Source organism: Chaetura pelagica, unplaced genomic scaffold (assembly GCF_000747805.2).
Source record: "Chaetura pelagica isolate M959 unplaced genomic scaffold, ChaPel_1.0 scaffold531, whole genome shotgun sequence".
NCBI lineage: Eukaryota > Metazoa > Chordata > Aves > Apodiformes > Apodidae > Chaetura > Chaetura pelagica.
The window spans coordinates 43,247-66,496 of NW_009952362.1; the positions used below are offsets into that span (position 1 = coordinate 43,247).

The following is a 23,250-nucleotide window of genomic DNA, read 5'->3' on the forward strand; positions in this document are numbered from 1 at the left end:
TGCTGAATCTAATGGGAAGGTCTCATGGGAGTGATCAACAGGCTTCAGCACTCTAGGGGTGGATGGAAATGTGAAAACATCTTTGCTTTTCTCATAAGTCCGTCCTGTAATTGCCTCATTAATGTCTGTGCCTGTAGAAAATGGTGTTTTAAACCTTACCAGGTAAAGACTAACCAGGAACCAAATCGTTCAGGTCCTATGAAGTCTAAACTCCCTTTGAAAAACTAGAATAAAGAAGTCAGGAGTTACCATTCTGTTTCTTAGGTGTTTTATCTTGGATTTTATTCTGATATTCCTTTGCAGCTTTGGGAATGCCATCAGGCAGCCAGAGCTGTGTGGGGTTTGGGAAAATCTCCTCTTTCTTTGCCTCTGAGATGCATGTCCCAGCGTGGTTTCTTCTGTGTAACACAGGGCACTGCTAGGGAGTGGGTTGAGGTTGTCAACTGTGGCACAAGAGCAGGAGCCTGGCTCTGTGGAGGCAACCATGGCTTAGCATTTTGGATGCAGATTATGTCTTTTCCTCCCTTCTGGTACACAGTGGACCTCTAAAGCTTTTCTGCTAGCAGTGGCTGCTGAAGAGAGAATTTGGTCCCCATTAACCATTGCCTTTTTTAGCAAAACTGTGTACCCTTTGTCCAGCTGTGTCTAATTCTTGGCAGGCTTTATACTAGATTTTAATTTGGATATTAGTTTGCCTGTGGTCAGACTGTATTGAGAACTGTTTATAGGTTCTGATTAATATATGGAACATGTGCAGCCTCAATTACCATATGAATATTTACTTCATGTGGCCTGTGATTGCTGTGAAGTATTGGCAAGAGACTGTGAAAGAGTAAATTGTACAAATAACAATGAGGCCATATTTATCTCAGACCCAAAAGCTTTTAGGGCTTGCAGTTAATTTGCTGCAATAAATAATCCAGGCTTCTTGGAGTGTGCCTATATCCCCCATTTTGGCATGTGCATGCCCCATCACCCCCCTTCCACCGGGAACATGTATGACCCCATCCCATCCTGGCCAGACACATAAAATAGCAAATCTGCTTCAGTAATTTTTGGGGCAAAACCAGCATCCATCCCACAAGCAGAGACTACCCGTGGTTCTTGGGACTGAGGTCAATGTTCCAGTGTTTCATGTAAACACTTTAGGTGCTGACCTGGACAGAGTCTGGACAGAGTAGGGATAAAAAGCAGCACTCACCTAAATGAGGAACTATCTGTCAATAACTTTTTTTCTGAAGCTCAGACCTATTCTCTCTGATGCTTTAATTATAAAATAGAATCTGTAGGCTTTGAACAACATCTTTGTTTGAGACTGTTGTGCTCCCAAGGACACACATTCCAGATTTGCCTTGGCGAGGAACATGTGAAAGAAAAATGCAGTATTTACAAGTGTGATTAGAAGAGAATTCAGATTTCCAAAGAAAATGTCTTGGAAAATCCCTTGGTGAAAAACCTGTGCTTCCAAGCTGGGATATGAAGTGGCAGCTGCCAGGCTTTTGAGGACAAAGTCCTGCAGTCCTGGACAGTCCAGTCTCTGGCATTGCCACTTACCTCAGCCATCAGCACTTTGGCAGAGCAAGAAATTACAGTAAGGTAGCAAGTTTTATGTGACATCTGGTAGGTGGTACCTATCCGTGTTTCTGCTCTTTTCCTGCAGCCATGAGTGAAATTGCTCGAGGCTGCTAAAGCTTTGATGGAAGAGGGTTATCTCAAGTGCTTTCATGTTTGCTGCAGGTTCAGTGCGTGAACAGAGACACCAATTATGTGTCAACTGGCCTACAGGAACTGTCCTGGCCCCACATCAGCATTGGATCTAGCATCCTTAGGTCTTTCATTTCATAGTGTGGATGCTGGCAGGCTGATCCCTTTGAAAGGAACAATTCCCTGCACGTTCATACAATAAAATGAGAGAAAAAAATTCTCCAAGAGCATCATCTCCATCTTGGGCATCACATTTAACCCTGGAAGACTCCTTGTTTCCATGGGAAGAAAGTGACCTTTTAAGTGGTGTTTTGGATGTGCTGCATGTGTTTAGGATCTGCTGCCTGCACCCTTCAGATCCTCTGGAAGGGGAATTACCCTAAGGAATTACCCTAGAAATAGAAATGAGTCAACATGCAGCTGTAATTACATTTCACCTCTCTGGATAGAAGTAATTTGATTTATTTTTCTTCTTAATATGTGCATTGTATCCTAAGTGTGCAGCATTGCTGCTTGCAGCTGAAAAAGCTGCAGCAGTGTTTGGTGGGTAAAATGGTTTCCTAAAACTTGTGGGTTCATCTGCAGTTGGTGCTGGATGGCCTGAGTAGCAGGTAAGGAGATGTTCAAGTGCCAATCTCTGTTCTTGCTGCTGTTATCTTTGCAGATCACTAAAAAGCAGTGTTGCTGGAGTGGGGCCCTTCGACTTGGGTTTACTTCCAAGGATCCATCGAGGATTAACCCTGACACTCTGCCCAAGTACGCGTGTCCCGACCTGGTGTCCCAGAGCGGTTTTTGGGCCAAGGCTCTGCCGGAAGAGTTTGCAAATGAGGGAAACATCATAGCCTTCTGGGTGGACAAGAAGGGACGGGTTTTCTATCGGGTGAACGACTCTGCTGCGATGCTCTTCTTCAGCGGGGTGAGGACAGCAGAGCCCCTCTGGGCTCTGATTGACGTCTACGGCCTCACCCGCGGGGTGCAGCTCTTAGGTGAGTACCTGGTTCCGAATGTGCAGGGATGATGCTGAGCTGTCCCTGGAGACAGGCCAGCCTGATGCTGCCTGTCCCTTGCACCAGGCTGGGACAGGCACAGGGAAATGATTGTTGTTCCTCCCCAGGGCCTCTCACAACCTCAGCCTGGATCAGTAGGAGTTTGAAACTTAGCATGTAAATATGTGAGTGGGAGGTGGGAAACAACTGCTACAGCAAGGCACTAGAATGGTTCTCTGCTCAGAGGTGTTGCTCTATCAGAGCATAGTCGTGAGTGTGGCATATACCTTGTAAAATTTCCTTTTTATCTCATTTGCTGCTTTCCCCTTGCTGAAGTGGGGAAATGCATTTTGAATGTTATGGATAAATCCTTCCTGAATGGCACTATTATGATTTTCTGGCTGGCTTAGTGGGCTATTAGTGGCTATTAGAGTTTATACAACTTAGAAGAACTGAAGAGGGTCTTCAGTGATCCATTCTAAGAGGCAACTGGGTTGCTGGGGGTCCAGAGGTGTCAACATACAGCCTTAAAGTTGGCTTTGCATTGTCACCCGGGGGACAAATCACAGCATTTCTCTGTGTAACTAGTTTCATAGGTCTTTTTTTCACCATGGAAATGGTTAGGTGGTACCTGCTGACCTTTATGATCTGAAGTTCCTTCTGAAGATGAGATGTTCTTACAAGGCTGAGAGAGATCCTGGCTTTTTCCTGTCATGCAATCTGATAATCTCTGTTAAAATGACATCTTCATGCTATATATAAAAACCTTTCTGACAGTTCTGCTTCCTTTCTGCACTGCTTTCTGTATTAAAAAACTATGGTGGCAGGACTGCCTGCAGCATCCTACATGGCAGGGAAGATGTGTGTTCAGGAGGTGAAGAAATGGGACTGACCTCCTATTGCTGCACGAACTACCAGCCTTAGATTGCACAAGGCAGAGGAATGAAAGAATTTCTCGGCAGCTTTTTGCTTTCTTTTAGGAGAAGAAAGATTTATCGTTTGTTGTGAATCAGCTTGAATCAGAGCTACTAGGCAACAGTTTGTAGGCCAAGGTGGTGATATTTGAATCAGGATCTGGAATTTGGGCAAATGTCACGCCAGTGCTTCAGTTAGGCAGAGCTTACAAATTACTGCAAGTCCTCCCAGCTGTTCTTGCAAGATTTGGCACCTTGAGACTCCTCCACCTGATTAATGAGGGCCCATAACTCTGGATTATGTGTTTCCTTTCAAAACACCCCAAAAAACATTTCCTATCCGTCATCTGCCCCTGCGCTGCCCTAGCATCGTCTACATCCTGTCACAAGGAATATGTGGCTCTTGCCAGCCACTGACTTGCCTCTGGCCTAACAGCTCTGGACTCTGGTGGGTATGAAGTCCCTGAATGAAGAGGCAGCTTCTGAGTTTACACAGTTGGCGTGGAGCTCAGATACGTGTTTATAGCTCATCCCAGCAGCCTTCAGCAGGCTTTAAGCCGAGCAACTGCGCTGAAACATCTTCAAGTTGAGTCCTCTCTGTCTCCATTCATAAGCACTACAAGTCAGAGCAGGGAAACTGTCAGCTGAGTTGCCTCTGGATCCTATAGATATACCCACTGCAATGCTCTGCGTGCCTGTTTTAGTGTAGCAGACCACACATACAGAGTACAGGATAACTTGCCAAGAACTCCCAGGACTTGACAAATGAATTTCATAGCTTAGCTACAAACATATGGTTGAATTCAGCCTGGTATGGCATGCAGGGCATCTGATGGAGGCTGGGGATGCTAGAGTGGTATGTTGAACAGAGGAGTGTAGCATTTCAGATTCCAGTTCAGTGATTTATTCCCCTTCCAGTCCCAAACATGTTCCTTGTTCTTGAGCCTTGCTTTTTGCCCAAGGACTGCAGGGTTGCAGGGTCATACTGCACCTCTGACCTGCCTCCATTTTCTTTTGTGTGTATTTCACCAAGAGTTGGACCAAAAGCTTTACCACTCCTGGTGACTGTCTTTCTGTTTGTCACTTCCCAATAATGTAACACCACTTCCAAAATTAGACTTGCCCAAATGAAAGACATGCAAGCAGAAATTCTTGTGTCACTGCAGGATCCCAGCTCTGCAGGTGAATGCATGGTATGTACTTATATCCCCAAAAGTCACAACTTCCAAAACTTCCCATTTTTGTGTTGCTTATCTGCATTTCAGTAACAGTTCTGGCCAAAATCAGGTACCCAGTAAAGCAGAGCAATGACCAAGTCTAGTGACACTGTTCCTGTCTTACACACTTAATAGAGACTTGTACAAAAGGAGGCCAGAACCTGGGAGAGTTGAATGATTTGCCAGAGGTTGTACAGTAGTGTCACCCAATGCAGGGATGCAATCAGCCTTTTTGCCCAGCTTGGTCCTGCCTTCCTCTCTATCAGCATCACAGGCATTGTACAACACTCCAGCATCAATAAATTCCACCTATGGATGAAAACAGCTGGTTTGTACCTTAATTTTAATTTTCTTCTGCTTATGGCTTTATCCTTTGTATCACCCTTACTGATAATTACCCACGGGTAATGCACACATTTATGCGGCTGTTGCAGATGTTCCTATGTCCAGCTGTCCTTGCTGTATGTTCAGAAGCAAAGACCTTTAAGCAGCTTTTTTACCTGCTTGATTTCATTCTGAAGCAAGTAAAAAGGGCTTGCATGGTCCACTGCATCTCAGCTGAGGGGAGGTCAGGAAGTGAGTCTGGACCTGGTCTTGCCTGTCACTGCTGGAGTGAGTCAAAATGAGAGTGGCTTAAATCCACCTTGAAGGTGGCTTCAGCAATGAGGTTGGCAGTGCTCACAGGCTTAATCATAGGTGAGAGAGGCTACTCCTTGCTCTCCTCACCTCTACCCACATTATAGGGGTGAAAAGGCTTAAATTAATCCGGGCATCTTGTCTCTTCTGGCCAGGAGGTCTCAGCTGATTTCCTGCCACAATGTGGCACAGGGCGGGTTGTTGCAGTGGAGTGCATGCATGTTCTGTGTTTTAGGGGATGAGTTTCAGGGTAGATGCAGGCTTACATGACCTGTGAACATGCCCTTACTCAGTGACTGTCCTGCCGATAAGTTCAACTTGCAGGCAGGATGGTTTACAGCTCTGCTTCCCTTTTTGGGCAGCTAGTTTTGCACAAGTGCACTTTTACATTCCAGGATACTTTAAAGTAATATTTACTAGAAATGTGGCTTAGCCTTATGTTATCACTTCAACATACACACATGCTCATTCACACTTCAAAAAAGAGTAAGAGAGAAATGGAATATAAGCAATCTGCTGCCTCACTGCTATAAGAAAGTATCAAAAAAGAGAAGGAAAGGAGTTTAAATCCTTGGGGTGTTCAGAGCCCTGGAGGAAGGATGGCAGCTCGTGAGGACCAAATGGTGTTGTCTGACATTAGTCTTCTTCTTTCAGCCACTTGGCTAATGAGTCTGGCATGGAGTAAGAGAATTTAATGTACACTTTCTGTGGACTCATTGCAGGACAGCAAGGGTGGCAACTTTCCTCATTTATGTGTCTGTTAAAGCATCATGTGTGTTTTCAGCATTGTCCTGTACATTTTGGTGGGGAATTGCAGGTTTACCTGTTGTATGGTGCCTGTTTTAAAACTGCACGCCCTCCCGCCACCCTTTTTTTGTTTGTTTGTTTTGTTTTGTTGTTTTGCTTTGCTTTGCTTTTGGCAGTGACATTTTAGCACAGGGTTGCAGAATGGTTAAGATGGGAAAGGACCTATGAAGGTTATCTGGTCCTAACATCTAGTGTCTTTTCTTTCAAAGCACAATGGATGTGCTCTAAAAGTATGGGAAAATGGGACTGCAAAGAACTTATCATTTCAACATACCCCTCTAGCCACCCTGTATTTTCAGTGGGATAAAGTAAGGAATGGTCTTTTAATTTTCCCTAGTCCCATTTATTACTAGTATGATCAGCAACCAGACCTCTTTACTGCTTATTACTCTGTTCATGCCCTTCTGCCATCCATCTGTATTTTCATTCATGCAGTATTTCAAAGTAATCTTAATCTTTTACCAGCACAGACTTGGAAAACCAAGGATAATTTTATTTAGATTGGCACACTGAGAGGCACCTGTTGAAAGCAAAGCTTCACCACCTCTTGTAAATATAAAATATATGAAAAACTTACAAGGCCTTGCCAACTGGGAAAATTTTAAATGCGTGTGTATTGAATGTGCATGTATTAGATTTAACTGAGGTAGAAACAGTATAAATACATACTTGAGTCATAAATACATATACAGATCCTAGTGGAATTACCTGGCAGTACTCTATATATTATATTAGATATTTGGAAATATTTTCTTTCTCTGGATCCCCTTCCTAGCTTCTTATTGCTTCATGTTTGCAAAGTATCAACATTCAAAATATGAACTGATCTTGAATGCACATGTACCCATTTCAGAACTCAAGCTAATGCATATTTGACAAGGAAGTTCCACATTTTTTAGGGAAAGAAGGAAACAGGTTTTTCTTTATTCACCCGTCAGTTCTTAGGTAAATTGAATCTCTGGCTCCAGGGCACCTTTAGAAGAAACATTAAATAAGCCTCAAATGAGGTGGATTTATGGGCAAGTTTCAGATGTGAATGGTATAAGGCTGATGATAAATCTATTTTATCGCATGCATCTGCAGTTTTACCGTGTGGTTATTACTATTTTATTTTCCAAGTGCAAAACTTATTTTCCATTGCCCGCGGGAATCCCATTTCTGTTGCTATTCTGACACATGCAAATAAGGAGACAGATCTGCTGAGAGTGCTTTGCACTCAAGAAAATTGGATAATCAAATGTGACTGCAGTGTATTTTTATACTGTATTGTTGAAAATGGAAGCTATAAACTGTTTACCCCCTCTGTAGAAGCCTGTGACTATCTGATGGAAAAGAATAATATGTGTTTAAACAGAGTCCTAGTTGATGAAGGCAAGATACACACGACCTGCAAACAGTCAGTTGTCATTGTTTTTCCGCATCTCCTAAGGGGAGAGGGAGTTTAAATTGCTCATAAAGTTTTATTGTCTGTAGCTGTTGTCTCTGTGGCAGCTGCGGGAAGCTCTCTAACACGGGTAAAAATGTGAAAACAGTTCAGTAAATAACTTGTCTCTTGCCATTTAAATTAATCCCTGCTTTGCTTTAGAACCTCTGGAGGGATGTAGTTTTCTAGATGCAGTAGGTACACAAAAGTTAGCCCACAGCTTAAAGGCAGCTCCTTGTGTTTGAAGGTCTACCTACCTGCCTTCCAGGCCTGTCTGGCTTGTGATGCTAAGGCTGCTGGACACAGCACTTTCAAGCAACCAGAGCCGGGCTTGGCAGCATGAATGCAGTGGCTTTTTTTAATCTTCTCTTTGCATTTGATTGTAAAAGGTGGAGAATTTGTGCCCATGAGTCTGGGCTGGCTGGCAGGGGAAGGCGGCATCTCCCTGGCCCTGCTGCAGCCTGTGCCGGCAGCAGTGGCTGCTCAGTCTCTGCAGCTGAATGGCAAATGCCAAGAAAGTCAGGACAGCCAGATGCCAAGCAAAATAAGATCTTTGAGGGATCAGCATTTCACCCCTCACCGGGTCTCGATGAAGTGTTGAATTACGAAATTGCACACAGGCTGTGCCTTACACAGACTGTACCAGCGCTGCTGGTCACTCTGCCTATGGCTTTCAGTGTGCTCGTGGAGCTGAGGCGTTGCTACAGGTGAACAGAAAGGACAAAATCTGGCACATAGTGTGCTCTTGGGCACGTTATATCCAAGAAGTATCCTTGTCGGAGTCAGGAGAGCCTGCAAGTGAACCTGGGCAGGAATAAATTTAAGAGGGATTAGTCTGGCTATTGTTGCCCAGACTGGGAAATATGAAGAGTGTAACGAGGCAGAATGACCAGTGAAAAATAAATTCTGTGCTTTATAAAGCTCCTATAGTTCTGATAAGCTGAAATATTGTTCTTAACACAGGCAAAGGAGGCTATATTATATATAATATTTTCATGTTACCCATAGAAGCCCAAGGAAATATAAAAGCTGACAATTGTAAGTGGTGTTTATGTTATGGGTATGTGTGTGCTGTAGTTCAGATGCTGACGCTGCAAGATAGGCCTCTGTGTTAAAAAAGTATTTCTTCACGTTAAATATCTATTGTGATTATTGATTTAGATGTTGCTTTAAGGAGGTAAATATTATTGGTTTACTCTAAGAAGTATATCTTGCCTTTGCAAGATAGGGGTTAGGGTTTTTTTTTTTATCAGAAGTGTGGAACCTGTAGTTTGGAAACAATTAAAAGGGCTTTGACCATCTTTTTCTTTTAGCAAAGGTATAAACTACTGGAATAATGGAATATACGTTCAATTTATTACACAGCTATAGTTAGTTACAGAGGTTTCTAGTATAGACTGGGCCTTAGAGAATAGTAACAAACCACCAATGGAACAGGGTATTTTTCAAGAAACATTTTAGAGAGTTCCTAATGTTAGCAAAGGTTGTGGCTTTTTTATTTAAACTGTTAGGATAAGGTATCTATGTTGTTTTTTAATACATTCCCTTAACTGGTACTTAATGCTACATATAATTGTATTTTCCTTAGTTTATTTAATGTGGTTCCTATTATAATTCTGTAAGTAATAAATCTCTGTCTTAAAAAGGTGGAGAACAATATGTTGGTACAGGGAATGAACCTTTACAATTTTCTTAATACTTGTCTCAAAAAATATTCAGCAAGAATTTTGAACTCTAGAAACCTTGGGCTGTAATGCTGAAAGCTAATTCCTTCTTAATTGATAAAGCTATAACTTGATAAAAAGAGTATATTTACTCCAGTGTAAGACAGTTGGAGCTGGAAGTGAGTTTTGGATGTCAACTGAGTAGATCATCTGGTAAAAGTGTTAACAATTTATTGTGGTAATCTTGCAATTTCAGCTGTTCCAGCTGTGGAGGCCCTTACCTTTAAGCCTGTATGACAGATGACTGCTAAACAATGCTTATGTGATAAAACTAAACACAGTATGTCTCTGCTGGTGTGAGATAGCACTTTGTCATTTCAACATCTAATTGGTATCACAGCTGCTGAATATGCAATTTACCATAGAGAGGAGATGATTTTGTTATCCCTGTAGGTGTCTGGGTTATTAAAAAAGTTTGACACCTTTAATAAAATTAAATTGACTTTTCCATACATATCAGCAACACAGCTAAAAATGACATTGCTTTGCACTCTGAAGTCTGTTTCTCCAAGCAGTATGAGCAGAACTGCTGTTTTGGGCTCTGTCTGCAAATCCTTATCTATAGCACTACCCTTACCTATAGTTCTGTCCTACTCTGTTTTATCAGCCTAATCTTGGAGTCACCTGTGGTGTCACTCTGGTTTTACACTGTGAGCAGAATTTAGCCCCAGGTTTTTGCTCATTCATGTCTTCTTTTTGGTCAAACACTGAGCAGGAGAAGCTCCTCCAGACCTTGCCTGGCTTGTCCTGAGGGAAACAAAGCATTTTGACTGAGGAAACCTGTGCTTATCCAAGCCAGGACCTCTCCTTCCATGTACCTTTGTCAGGAAAAACAAGCCTCCTGGGCCTGTGTAACTGTTCACAAGTGGCTGAAGGATGGCAAACATTTCAAACTGAAGGAGGGTAGATTTAATTAGATATTAGGCAGAAATTATTTACAGTGAGGGTGGTGGGACACTGGAACAGGTTGCCCAGGGAGGTTGTTCAAGGCCAAGCTGGATGGGGCTCTGAGCAACCTTGTCTAGTGGGAGGTGTTTTGAAATTCAACTTTTTTCAGATTGGTAAAATTTTAGGATGTAGCTAGGGATAAAAGACTGATAAATCAGATTGCTGGCCACTGAATCAAAGCTTGTGCCACTGGGTTTGGCTGCTGTGTTTAAGAAGATGAAAATCTCTTGTGATGCATCTGGCCACTGGTGTGACCCTTCACAGGCAATTAATTATCTTCAGGAAAAAAAAAATAATGTTTAATTGCTCTATTTTGTTTTAAGAGGATAAAGACCACTGCAGGGAAAAAGCCTTTAGAATCCAATAATCCTATTCCCATGCTGGTACCATGCCAATACATGCTGCACCACTTGCATGGAAAGATCTGAAGCTTCCAAAATCTTTAGTGCAGAGTGTTCCCTCTTTCTCTGCATGCCCAAGTCCAGAGGACCCCAGCACCTCTGAGATGTAAGTGTTAACTGGAACAGGAGATCAGTTATGTGTTTCCACAGACATTTACATTTCCTTCTCACTCTGCAGTGTTGTTTCCCTGGTTGATTTTCTTTGCCTTCTTTTGTATCTGTAGGCAATAGCCATCACCCTTCTGAGCCTTTCACAGACACTAGAAGAGCACTCAGTTATCCCAACATGACTTGTGACAAAAACTCCAGTCCTGTTGGTTTCTGCTCCTGTTTTTAAGGCCTGGTTTGTTCCAGCTGGATCTGATTCAATGACTCTGTTCACTGGAGTATGCTCACGTCTGAGGTGAGCCTTGATATTGTCTGCGTTGGTCAAAACACTTTTAATTGCTTCGTTCCTGACATGGTAGAATCTGCAGATCTTGACTGTGATGCCGCTCAGCCAGGTAGAAGGGAATTGTCTTCATACTGAAGGTCAGTGGTGGAGAGAAAGAGAACTGAACTGATGGAGAATTTCACTGTGGAGCTGCAGGGACTGGCAATTTCAACTCAGCCTAATTGCCTTACTCAGGAGAAGTACATAAATAATTTGGTCTTGGGCCATAATTACTATTATGACTATTTCTATGATAATTTCTAGTGCTTCAGTTTTGGAAGTGAGACCTAAAAGACCAGTGCTTCATAGAAAACAGATAATCACAAAAGAGCTGAAGGAACAATCTAATGGTGGGCGCTGGCAGGCTAAGGGGCAAAAGCTGATGGAGGAGGAATTCAAGTGGGAAGTGAAATATCATTCTTTAAAGGTATGTAGTTCCCAACTGGACAGTTTACCCATTCTCAGTTGCTCAGAAAAGAAGACTGCATAGTCTGCAGGGCCTTGATTTGACAGGATGGTTAACTACTTACCCACCTCTTGCCCACATGTAATTGTATTTAGTGTGCCAGAAATCAGGTGTACTCTTGAGTAAATCTGTTAATTCACATTCCTAAAGATAGCCATGTGCTTAAGTGCTTTGCTGGATCTTTTTCTTCACCATCTGCTTGCTACTGGGTTCTGTGCAGACCTTGCTAGGTCAAAACCAGCAGTCTGTTGTTAATCAGTAATCAATGGTTATGCAGGGAGCAGGCTCTGTGCTTAATGGTTTTTCTGTGAAGCAAAGACTCTTGCAGGAGGAGGAGGGGAGAGATGAGCTTGAAGAGGAGAGGTTGGAACACATTGCTTAAGTTGGAGTGGAGGAAGAGAGGTTTACTACCAACAATCCTTGCTTTTCCTGGAAAATATGGTTAGTTTATCTGCTGGAAGGTTTAGGAAGGGGTCCAGAAGCATGAGGAGAGCAGGAAGATGAAAGCATGGAACCAGGTAGAACTGCTGTCTGAAAGTGCTGGAAGAAGGACAAGCAAACAGAGATTAGGTTATATCAATGGTCAAGGCAAAAATAACCCTATGACCAAGATACAATAATGACCTTTTCTTACCTGGTTTCTTCATGCATACAGGATTCAATTTACACTTGTAAATCACTGGCTCATTTTGACTTTGTGTTGGTAATTCATAACCAAAAGGCTTTGGTTTTCTTTTTTCCCCCTGCTTTATCTGGACAGCACAGGGTATTAGGTGTGTTTGAACTGTTTTGCATGGGTCACTGTGGACGCTTGGCATGTTCCTTGAAGATAAGTAAGCTCTTTTATCAGGTCAAGTACACACTACTGACACTCTATCAATGGGAACATGAAGATACAGGAGAAAAATGACACATGAGGACATACCTGAGCCAGATATGTTTCTTACATCCTGAATTATATTGTCACCTGTTGTTCTGCTCTTGATAATACCTGCTGCTTTTTTTGTGCAGCAGCTCTCTTCATCATATAGTTAGTTATTTATTGAAGTCTGTTAGTAAGAAAAATTGATAGATCTATTGAAGGGGTGTTTTGGAGGAAGGGGAGCTGTGTGACTGCCCAAGCCCAGACAGCCCACTCTTCCTTCCCTTAGCAGAAGGGTGAGAACCAGCAGTGAATGACAGCAGCTTCTCCAACTGTTCTTGAGGAACCCTAAAAACAATTTCACCTGGAGGTGTTCACAGTCCTGGAGATGTTTCACTGTTGGTTATTTTGGCATAAACACATGGGGGGTATATTTGCAGCCAGCAGTCCCAATGCCCACAACTGCTGTCCCCTCCTCAGGGTATTCCAGTTGGCAGCTATTTGACCAAGGTATTATTTTACAGTATTTTTAGTTATTTTGCATATTTCCTCACTGTCAGTCTCTCCAGCCCAATAATCATGTTTTCTTCTTTGCCACAGCCTTCATATCCTGCTGTCATTCTAAAAATGCCTCTGTGATGCTAAAGCTTTCCCAGTTACATTATGAGAATGAAATCATTCTGACACAGCCATGAAAATCTGATTCAATTCCTTTTTTTGGTATCTCAGTCACAGTTCTTGATCACAAATCATCATGAGTCAGAATTTCCCAGGTTATTATTTCCTCAGAAAAACTGATTGCAACGCTGTCTCCATATTTAATATCCTTTTCCTAACTGCTGTGAAGCCAATCGGTTGAAGCTGCAGTGATTTTGTTTGAAGACCTGTCTTTTGTTCTGTCATTCAGTGCCACAGGTGGAAAAGAAGGTGACATCAAAGAATATCCCAGACCAATTTTACTGTTGTGGTTTTCCATCATTGGAGAGTTGATTCCCTGCTGGCTGTACAGCATGAAGATGACTACAGAAACTGGCAGGGTTTATTTATCTAGAGACTAAGGATCTTGGGTCAAAGGTGGAGAGGGAACACAGTGGCTTTATCAGCTTGTGCCAGGACATCAGAATTTAGTAATGACAGGTTTTCAAACTGGCCATATTGTGCTGATGTCGTCTGCCAAAATGGACTATCCTGAAATGTTTCAAACAGATAGGTTTTGAATCCTTTTGGGTTCAACTGGTTAAGTCAGTAGCTTATCTGGAGTTACTAAAAGTAGACCAGAGTAAGTCGGAAATACTCTCTTTGGGGTCCTGAACATCCTTTTATTCTCGTCAATACATGTTTATCTGGAGGGCAGGACAACATTGGCTGCCCGTTGAAAGAGTGGGGTGCTGTCATTCTGTTCTTCTGCGTTGGCATGTGCTGTGGCCAGGAGGGGCTTGGAGGCATGAGGTGGCCTCCCTTCCCTTGCACAGAGGCTCTGGAAGTAAAACACTTTAGGAAATCCTGCTTCCACTTGCCATTGTACTTGTTATTCTGAAGGATGTGCTGAAAAGAGCTGAAAGGGCTGCAGGAAGGAGCAGGCTTTGCTTCTTCCAGGTCACAGGAGGCAGGCAAGGTCCCTGAGCCTGCCCCATGGGGTTTGGCACTGCACAAATTCAATGCCCAGCTTGAGGATTAAGGAGCCATTTCCATGTTTTCTATTGATTGTAGCAGTTTCCTTTTGTGATTCTCTTGGGTTCTTCAAATAGGGCAGTAGTAGCTTAAATACCCACTTGGGATTTTAGCTTGCTTGTTTGCTTCCTACTGAGCTCTAGTAATATATATTTTTTTTTTCACATTAAAAGAGAAAAAAAATGCCCAGACAGAGATAAGTCCATTAATTTTATGAAGGAAGAATATTTATTAGGATTTAATTGTGCAGGAAAGCAACTAAGCCCCCAGGGGAAAGTCTTTACACGCTGGTATGAGTACATCAGATCAATAAGTAACAGTTAACAGGAAGGGGCCAAAAATGTCTTTATAATTTAGTAGTAAAGGATTCAGGCCCTGATTCAGACTCAGATTTATCTTCCTGGGACAAAGCACACAAGTGCCTCCTTTTTACAGGTGGAGACAATGCTTTTCTTCCTGACAGGGGACTGTGGGTTTCAGCTCCTCTGAGTTATTGGACTCCTTGTGTGCTCAAGTGGGTAAGCCAAGCTACTGGTCCACCAGAAGTGCCTTACCTTAGCTTAAATTCTGTGCCTTGTGTGTGCATTTCTGGCAGAGTTCCTGTTTCATGATTCCGTTTTTTATTGTGTTGCATGTGCCAAAGGCTGTGCTGTGATGCTCCTACCCTGCTAGGCACGACGGTTATTAAAGCTTAGGAGAGCGAACTCAATTTCCGCTAAAATTTCCAAACAATTCTAGGCATTATTGGTGAGGATAATTAGGATAAGACGCTGAGCAGAATGGGTGGTCTTTGTGAAGTTCATCCATTAATAATCAGCCATGTAATTTCCCTTAAGTGTCAAGATGTGATTGTTTGTATTTTAGGCCCAATTGCGTCTTCATGCTACAAGCAGAGATGAGGCTCTCTCGCCTGCATTATTGTGAATTACCCATTTGGGAAATGAGGATGCTGTAGGTTGGAGATGCTGCCTGGGTGCTTGCTCATGACACAGAGACAAACATGCTGAATAAGCAATAAATTAATTCTTCTTTCCCTTTCTCCTTTCCACATACGAGATGGGTTTGGTTTTGTTGGAGCTTTGCCTGCGTAAAGGCTTCAGTATGGAGGCAGTGTCTTTGGCGTGTCAGAAGGCAGCTTATGGTAGGGGTACAAAGCCTGCTCTGATGGCAGCTTCTGCTGAACGTGTCTGCAGGGTGAAGGGAGCTGGGGTGGAGCTGAGGGCAGGAGTACCAGCCCCACGTTAGAACAAACTTCTCACAGACAAAACAAATGTAGTACTCTGATTTAATACAACCTAATAGTTGTGCTTCAAATGACTTATAATGAACAATTCAGTGTACTCTTTGTTAAAAACAGAGTGATAGCATAATAAACATAACCTTATTGAACTCGTGGAAGCATAAATCACTTACAATTCAAAAGCATTCTAAAAAATAATGATGATTCACTGATGAACTCTGTTTTATGGTCTGTGAAAAGTTTTAATGTTTTGCTTTCAAAAAGGCATTTCTCTTAATCAAAGTTCTTGCAATTAGAGGGGGTGGTAATGATCCAGAAGATAGCTGAGTGATCTTGGCTTTTGAGGATCTCTACAGCTGCTGTTTTTGTAGCATGAACAGCGATGTTTGGTGTTGGTGGAGAAGCTCCCACAGATCAGAGCTCCAGCAATTGGAAATGTTGTGTTTTGCAATACACCCCCAATCCCCCAAACCTACCATGATGTTGAATTCCATCCACTTAAAACAGAGCCTATGTTTAATAATAATTTAAATCATTATCCTGCCTGTCAGCTCGGAGTTAAGGGGCTATGCAACTGCGATTCTCTGTTTAGAAACTGCCTGGAATAATAACTTTCAGATGTCTCAAATATGTACCACTTATCTATAACATCTAAATACACTTTACCTGTCGTGTCCAAACCATTCCAGAGGGTTTGCTTGGCGTGGAGCGGAAGGTCCTATATCCGCAGCTCTGACAGCACTGTCAGTGTAATGTTTTTCAAGTCCTCCTCACCTTTAGGTGATTGCAGAGGAAGAAGCAGCCTAAGTCTGGGGATGACAAGTGAGGAGTGAAGAGTGTGTGAGCCCCCACTCCCTCCCCCCTGCCAAGGGTAGAAGTGCATTGTGAGCCAGCCTCACACTCTTGCAGATGGGATGATGCTCGTGCTGTTGGGTCCCTGCCAGCCTGCAGTGAGATAATCCAAATACTGGAACCTGCATGCCCTGGCTGCACTGGGGGTGGGCAGAGTGGAGGTGCTGTCCCTGGCTTGGGGGCCCCGGGCTCTTTCTCCACATGCAAGAGCTCAGTGGGACCTGTCAGGTCTCATTGAACGCCAGGCTCTGCAGCCCTGCACCGTGCGCTGCCGCAGCTCTGGCTCCGGTGCTGCCACCGAGCTGGGTGCATGTCCCTCCAGGGGCTGCTGGGGTGATGGGCTGGGGTGTGGGGCTGCCTCTGCAGCTCATTTGTGAGCAACCAGAGCAGGAAGAGCTGATAAAAGCCCTCCTTGACTTGCTATGGCTGACCTGTGGTTTATCACCAGGGAGCCCCTGTGACTTATGGAGGTTCCCCCAAAGGCATGGAGTGCCTTTTACCACCCTGAGCTGGAAAGAGAGGAGCTCCATCCCCGTAGTTCACACTGAGTATCAAAGGCCTCTGCATAATGATCTTCAACTTAATGGAATATGCTATGTAGCCTCCAAATTTCTTAAACCATTCTGGAGAGCCTCATGCAGTGCTTGAGCCTTGCTTCCCCTGGGCACACAGAACACATTTAGCTGGGATGCACTGTCCTGATGCAACCAGCAAAGGTTAAATAAGGAGAAATGAAAAGCATTTAACACATCTTTGCATCATCTTTATTCCCTAGGTGAAGTCTGAGTCACAGCTCTTATGCAGTACATCAGATCTATGCAGATCTTATTGACGTTCTTCCTAGGGCTCTCATTGCTTTGCACTCAGTTAACTCCTGGATTACCTGTTGTCCAGCTCTTCTCATATTACACAACAGGAGGTTGTCTGAAATGTATGTGTTCTGGGCATTAAAAATTGCTTGAAAGTTAGACTGTTAGTAGGAGCCAGACTTAGTAACAGGAAAATAATTTGCAGGTACTGGAATTGCCTTTGTGCTGTTTGTTGGTCTAAATTTGTACTGGATGTTTGCTGCCTGGACGGAGAGAAGGCTGGGATCCAGGATGCTGGCAGCTCAGATGTCTTCAGGAAGAGATGACCAGTGACGTGTTTCTTTCCAAGTGGCATCCTGAGGTGACCTGACAGAATGACAGGCAGATGGTGTTAGGTTGCACAAGAAGCATTGCTGGCCAAAAAGGTATAAGCAGCTAGTGTGAACCCGTGTGATCAGGTCCAGCCAGTCTCTGTAAGGAGCTGGAGCTAGTTTCATTTGTTGGGGTTGGGAATTGTTTGCTGTAATGAGCTAAATGTTCAAAGCTGAATTGAATCTCAGCTCCTCCAAAACCCCCAGCCCTCTGTGATCTGGTGTTTTGATTACCTGAGTCCATTCTAAATGCTAGCTCAAGCGTCAAGCCCTCACATTTCCATTTAGCTGTTCAAGGAAAACAATTTTAATAGCTACCCAGCTATTCATCAGGATTAGGCCCTGCTGGGCTAGTTTGGATAGCATGCAAGCTAAGTGCAATGCAGTCCGAGCTTAACTTGGAACACCCAGAGGCACCAAAAACATTTGGTTCAGTAACTCAAGCACGTTCCTCAGCCCCCACTCTTCATGCCGCTGGCCACATCCAGTACCAGGATAGGAGGAGCTGTGGGAGAGTCCGCTCTCCTGTTATTCCTGGCCCTGATGGAAACAAGGAGAAGCAGAAATATCAGCATTTTTAGAGCTCCCACCCCTGAGCTGACATGGATGCAGAGGAGAAAAGCAGCCACAGGCTTTGCTGCTGCCTGCCCCGGCGCTGCGGCCGGGAGCGCAGCAGCCTCCCCAGAGCACCTCTGGGTGCCAGTGGAGCGGGAGAAGTTAATTTGTTCTGTGTGTGTTGTCTATGCTTATATAGCTAGTATACTGCTGTGCCAAGTGTTGAGGGGAAAAGTCCTTTTTCCGCTTCATGTGTTGCTTGGAGTGGCCCATGCTGAACTGAAAGTCCTTGGCCAGCCAGTGCTGAGCAAAGTGTCACCTTGGTGCTGATGATGCTGGTTTGCTGGTAGCTTCAAGACACATGGGTTTCCTCTCTTGTTCACATATCTTCATGCAGATGTCAAGGAGTTTTGCTTACTTAATCTCCAGTATTTGGTGGGAAAAATGCTAGAAAATGTTATTTTAAAGAAAATTAGGATGCATAGAAGTTGAATAGATTACGATTGCATTCCCTAGGTGAAGTCTGAGTCACAGCTCTTATGCAGTACATCAGATCTATGCAGATCTTATTGACGTTCTTCCTAGGGCTCTCATTGCTTTGCACTCAGTTAACTCCTGGATTACCTGTTGTCCAGCTCTTCTCATATTACACAACAGGAGGTTGTCTGAAATGTATGTGTTCTGGGCATTAAAAATTGCTTGAAAGTTAGACTGTTAGTAGGAGCCAGACTTAGTAACAGGAAAATAATTTGCAGGTACTGGAATTGCCTTTGTGCTGTTTGTTGGTCTAAATTTGTACTGGATGTTTGCTGCCTGGACGGAGAGAAGGCTGGGATCCAGGATGCTGGCAGCTCAGATGTCTTCAGGAAGAGATGACCAGTGACGTGTTTCTTTCCAAGTGGCATCCTGAGGTGACCTGACAGAATGACAGGCAGATGGTGTTAGGTTGCACAAGAAGCATTGCTGGCCAAAAAGGTATAAGCAGCTAGTGTGAACCCGTGTGATCAGGTCCAGCCAGTCTCTGTAAGGAGCTGGAGCTAGTTTCATTTGTTGGGGTTGGGAATTGTTTGCTGTAATGAGCTAAATGTTCAAAGCTGAATTGAATCTCAGCTCCTCCAAAACCCCCAGCCCTCTGTGATCTGGTGTTTTGATTACCTGAGTCCATTCTAAATGCTAGCTCAAGCGTCAAGCCCTCACATTTCCATTTAGCTGTTCAAGGAAAACAATTTTAATAGCTACCCAGCTATTCATCAGGATTAGGCCCTGCTGGGCTAGTTTGGATAGCATGCAAGCTAAGTGCAATGCAGTCCGAGCTTAACTTGGAACACCCAGAGGCACCAAAAACATTTGGTTCAGTAACTCAAGCACGTTCCTCAGCCCCCACTCTTCATGCCGCTGGCCACATCCAGTACCAGGATAGGAGGAGCTGTGGGAGAGTCCGCTCTCCTGTTATTCCTGGCCCTGATGGAAACAAGGAGAAGCAGAAATATCAGCATTTTTAGAGCTCCCACCCCTGAGCTGACATGGATGCAGAGGAGAAAAGCAGCCGCAGGCTTGGGTGCCACGGCAGCAGCAGCTCTGCCCGGCGTGCGCGTCCCCACCTGCCCCGGCGCTGCGGCCGGGAGCGCAGCAGCCTCCCCAGAGCACCTCTGGGTGCCAGTGGAGCGGGAGAAGTTAATTTGTTCTGTGTGTGTTGTCTATGCTTATATAGCTAGTATACTGCTGTGCCAAGTGTTGAGGGGAAAAGTCCTTTTTCCGCTTCATGTGTTGCTTGGAGTGGCCCATGCTGAACTGAAAGTCCTTGGCCAGCCAGTGCTGAGCAAAGTGTCACCTTGGTGCTGATGATGCTGGTTTGCTGGTAGCTTCAAGACACATGGGTTTCCTCTCTTGTTCACATATCTTCATGCAGATGTCAAGGAGTTTTGCTTACTTAATCTCCAGTATTTGGTGGGAAAAATGCTAGAAAATGTTATTTTAAAGAAAATTAGGATGCATAGAAGTTGAATAGATTACGATTGCATCCATGCTGTTCCTGCTGGCTGGCTTTTCCCTATCCAGACTTCACTGGGGGATTCCTGCAAGAGGTTTAGGCACCCACACAACTTTGGTCATTTAATTTTTAAACCTGTTAAGGGGAGATGCTGTCTGCCTTCTATGTAATTGCTGAGATCTGGTAGTGGAAGCTGGAAATCCCATAAGAATCTGGTTTCTTTAAGTACTTTGCCTCTTTGGATTGGTTGTGGAGGCTCCCGGGACAGCAAAATTTCGATAAGACATTTTGCAGTGTCACCTTTTTTTCCCAGTTATAGGAAATGTTGAGAGTGGATGGAGGTCAGCAGGGGGAAAGGACTGTTCTTTTGATTTTCATAACTGCTGCTATTGGTTTCTGAGGCACAGTGTTTGCTTTACAAGAGGAGGCAGGATAGTATCTGCTTTCTATCTGGTAGGACAGTGACCATTTTATTCATAGAGTAGTTTGAGTAAAGCTAAAGTACTTACTCTTGTAGAAATCTTGATGGTGAGACAAAGCCCCTCACTAACTGAAAGTAATAATGGCTTTTTGAAGATCTCTATATAAATATTTACAGCTCTTTCTAAATATATGTATGTATAAAAACAAACAAACAAAAAAATGCCAAAAAACACTGCAGAAAGATCAGAAATCTTCTGGGTTTTCACCATTTTTGTGAAAAGCAGGAGGAAAGTAATACATTGTTTTGGTTTTTTTGGGGTTTTTTTTGAGTTGTCTAGACAGTGCTATATTGAAATAAGTGAGTCTAGGTGAAAAGGGAATTCACTTAGGACTGTGGATCCCATGCAGACAGCAAGGAGGAATTGTTGAAAAGCTTTGGAGAGCAGGGAGAGCAAGCTGTCCACTGCCCACCTGAGTGTTAAGTTTTGGAAGAGGAGCTACAGCTGAAAGTGACCATCAACTGTCCCTGCTGCTCAGTTTCATCCTTGGCACTGTGACCCTGGGAGGGACAAGGAGTTCAGCTGGACCTTCAGCACACCCAGAGAATAAAAATGATGCAGGAGAATAGGCCTCATCTCTGCTTCTCTTAAAAACAGAGAATTATTCATGTTGAAAGTAAAGTAGAACTGTGAAGGAAGTTTATTTCTTATGGGTTATGTAGTCACAATACTTTAAGGACCTGAAAAAAGAGAAGAGTGAATTTGTTGTTGCTTCTGTTGTCATGGGACTGTTCTTCTGGCCCTGTGCTTCCCTGCCTTGCGCAACATGCACAAGATGCAATTTCTGTGTAAGGGGAAGTGTGGCAATTCCCTTGAACGCTTAAATACCTCTTGATTCCTCCTATTGGACATGCAGCAGCCTGCTTTTGTGGTTCCTTCCATCCTCCCTTTCTGCAGTCCCAGGCAGGGAGACAGTCTGCATTGACAAGTGATCCTGGGCAGAGCTGGAGCCATGTGGAAATATTCAGGCTGTCCCACCTGGGTGGCTCTTATAGCAGGAGCAAGTGTGAAGACAAGCATCTTCTTACAGACTATGTTCCCACTTCACCTTGCTCATGTGGGATGAAACATTTCCAGTTGAACACATGCTATGCAAGGAGTAAGAATCCAAGTAGGATGTGATGTGCTTGAATTTTAGGCATCCTAGAATTCTGTAGATCGTACCTACTCTGTTTATTTTTAATGTGGGCAGAAGATTCAGGACCAGAACTCTGCCTGCCAGCAAGAAGTCCATCACCCATTGCAAAATGATCTACCAGGAGAACATTCAGGTATGACCAGGGTAGATCCTCATGTTGGGAAACACATTTGCAGTACTGCAGGATAGGACAGTAGATGCCCTCAACAAAGAAGCACCTAAAAGCTATGCAAAGTGTCTCCTCTCTGTCAGTCTCTCAGCATCATCTTGATCGAGCAGAAATGCATTTAAACCAGAGCTTTGTGTTTCTTTTTGGGGAGCCAGGAGATACCTCTGTCTGTACCTGCTTAAAGCAGAGACTCAGGTCTGAGCGTTTGAGTAATCAGACATAGTCTTTGATTTTACTTAGATCCTGGGTGGTGACGACATATTTGGCCATTGCAGAATTCAAAGCAGAGAGCTGGCTGGGGAGGGAGAGCTAATCCTAGGATTTTCTCCAAAAGTAGGGACTAAGAGGCCCCTGTGGCCCTGGAAGGCTCACAGGGATGTTGAAAGCCCTTCGTGCTCAGGCACAAGAAGGCTGCTGAAAGAGCAAGGATGGGGTGGATTGCAAGTGACTGTCACTGGTTACTACACAGTCTACAATGGATTTATTTAAAGTTTTACAGGCCATGTTTCCTACTTAAAACTTCACAGATTTCCAGAGAAGTTTGGCTGCTGGCCAACTGCTCCCCAGATAAATTCTTAGAAAGGCCCTTTCTCCCTTGTAACATCTAAAACTTTTCAACAATGAAGGCGAGCGTGGGATCTGTCACTGAGGGCTCTGGGACCCCGTGGATCCCCAGGGGGTGTTCAAAGCTCTGCAAGCTGCTTGCAGGAGGACTTGAGTCACAGATCACAGAGATGAAATGACCTCCTGAAGGCTCTGCAAGGAGGATAAAGGATAGAAATAGAAGCTGGGGAGCCTGACTTTCTGCTTCTCACTCTCGAGCACAATTAAAGCACAATCTGTTTACATGGTGCAGTTAGTGACTACAGATGTGGTGAAGGAGCAGTGGGATGGAAGCTGTGGTCAGGGGTGGGATCAAGAGGAGTGAGAGACAGGAGAACGGGATGAGATGGAGGCAGATGGTTGTGGGAATGGAGACGAGGGAGCCCTAATGCCCAAAGCAGAAGTAGGAACCCCTCCAAAAGGGCCATTACAGAGAACACTAATGTTGTCAGTTTGGAGAATCTGTAAATTATTTTAGAGCATGCTCATGGGACAACCTGCCCAGTGTTTCTAATCTGAAATCCTGTTGTCTAACACGTTTTTGGCTGCCAGTGTTTTCCAATCTATTGTGTATATAGATTCTATTTTAACATTTTGGCAAAGGACTTCCCTGGAAAAGCCCGATTCCTTCACCACTCCAGGGTCCCATTGTCCGAGGTCTTATTTTTCCTTCCTGTTTCACATGAACGTGCAGATCTTTGACAATTACACTTTGTAGTCTTGAAATGTGAATGCCTTCCAAGGCTGGAAGGAGTCTCTCAGTTTTTGAGATTGACCTTTGATTTCCAGTGACAGCCAGGATGGATTTCTGCAATTTTTCATGTTGCTCAGGGCCTGACATTGACTAAT

At 43.9% G+C, this 23,250-nt stretch overlaps 1 protein-coding gene across 1 annotated transcript in view; it reads left to right on the forward strand.

The window, feature by feature from the left end:
* NEURL1 (neuralized E3 ubiquitin protein ligase 1) overlaps window positions 1–23,250 on the forward strand; it is a 59,853-nt gene that overhangs the window by 2,664 nt on the left and 33,939 nt on the right. Inside the window, exon 3 of the mRNA XM_010007924.1 lies at window positions 2,369–2,690. Coding sequence (XP_010006226.1) covers window positions 2,369–2,690 — 322 coding nt within the window. The remainder of the gene's footprint in view (window positions 1–2,368; window positions 2,691–23,250) is intronic.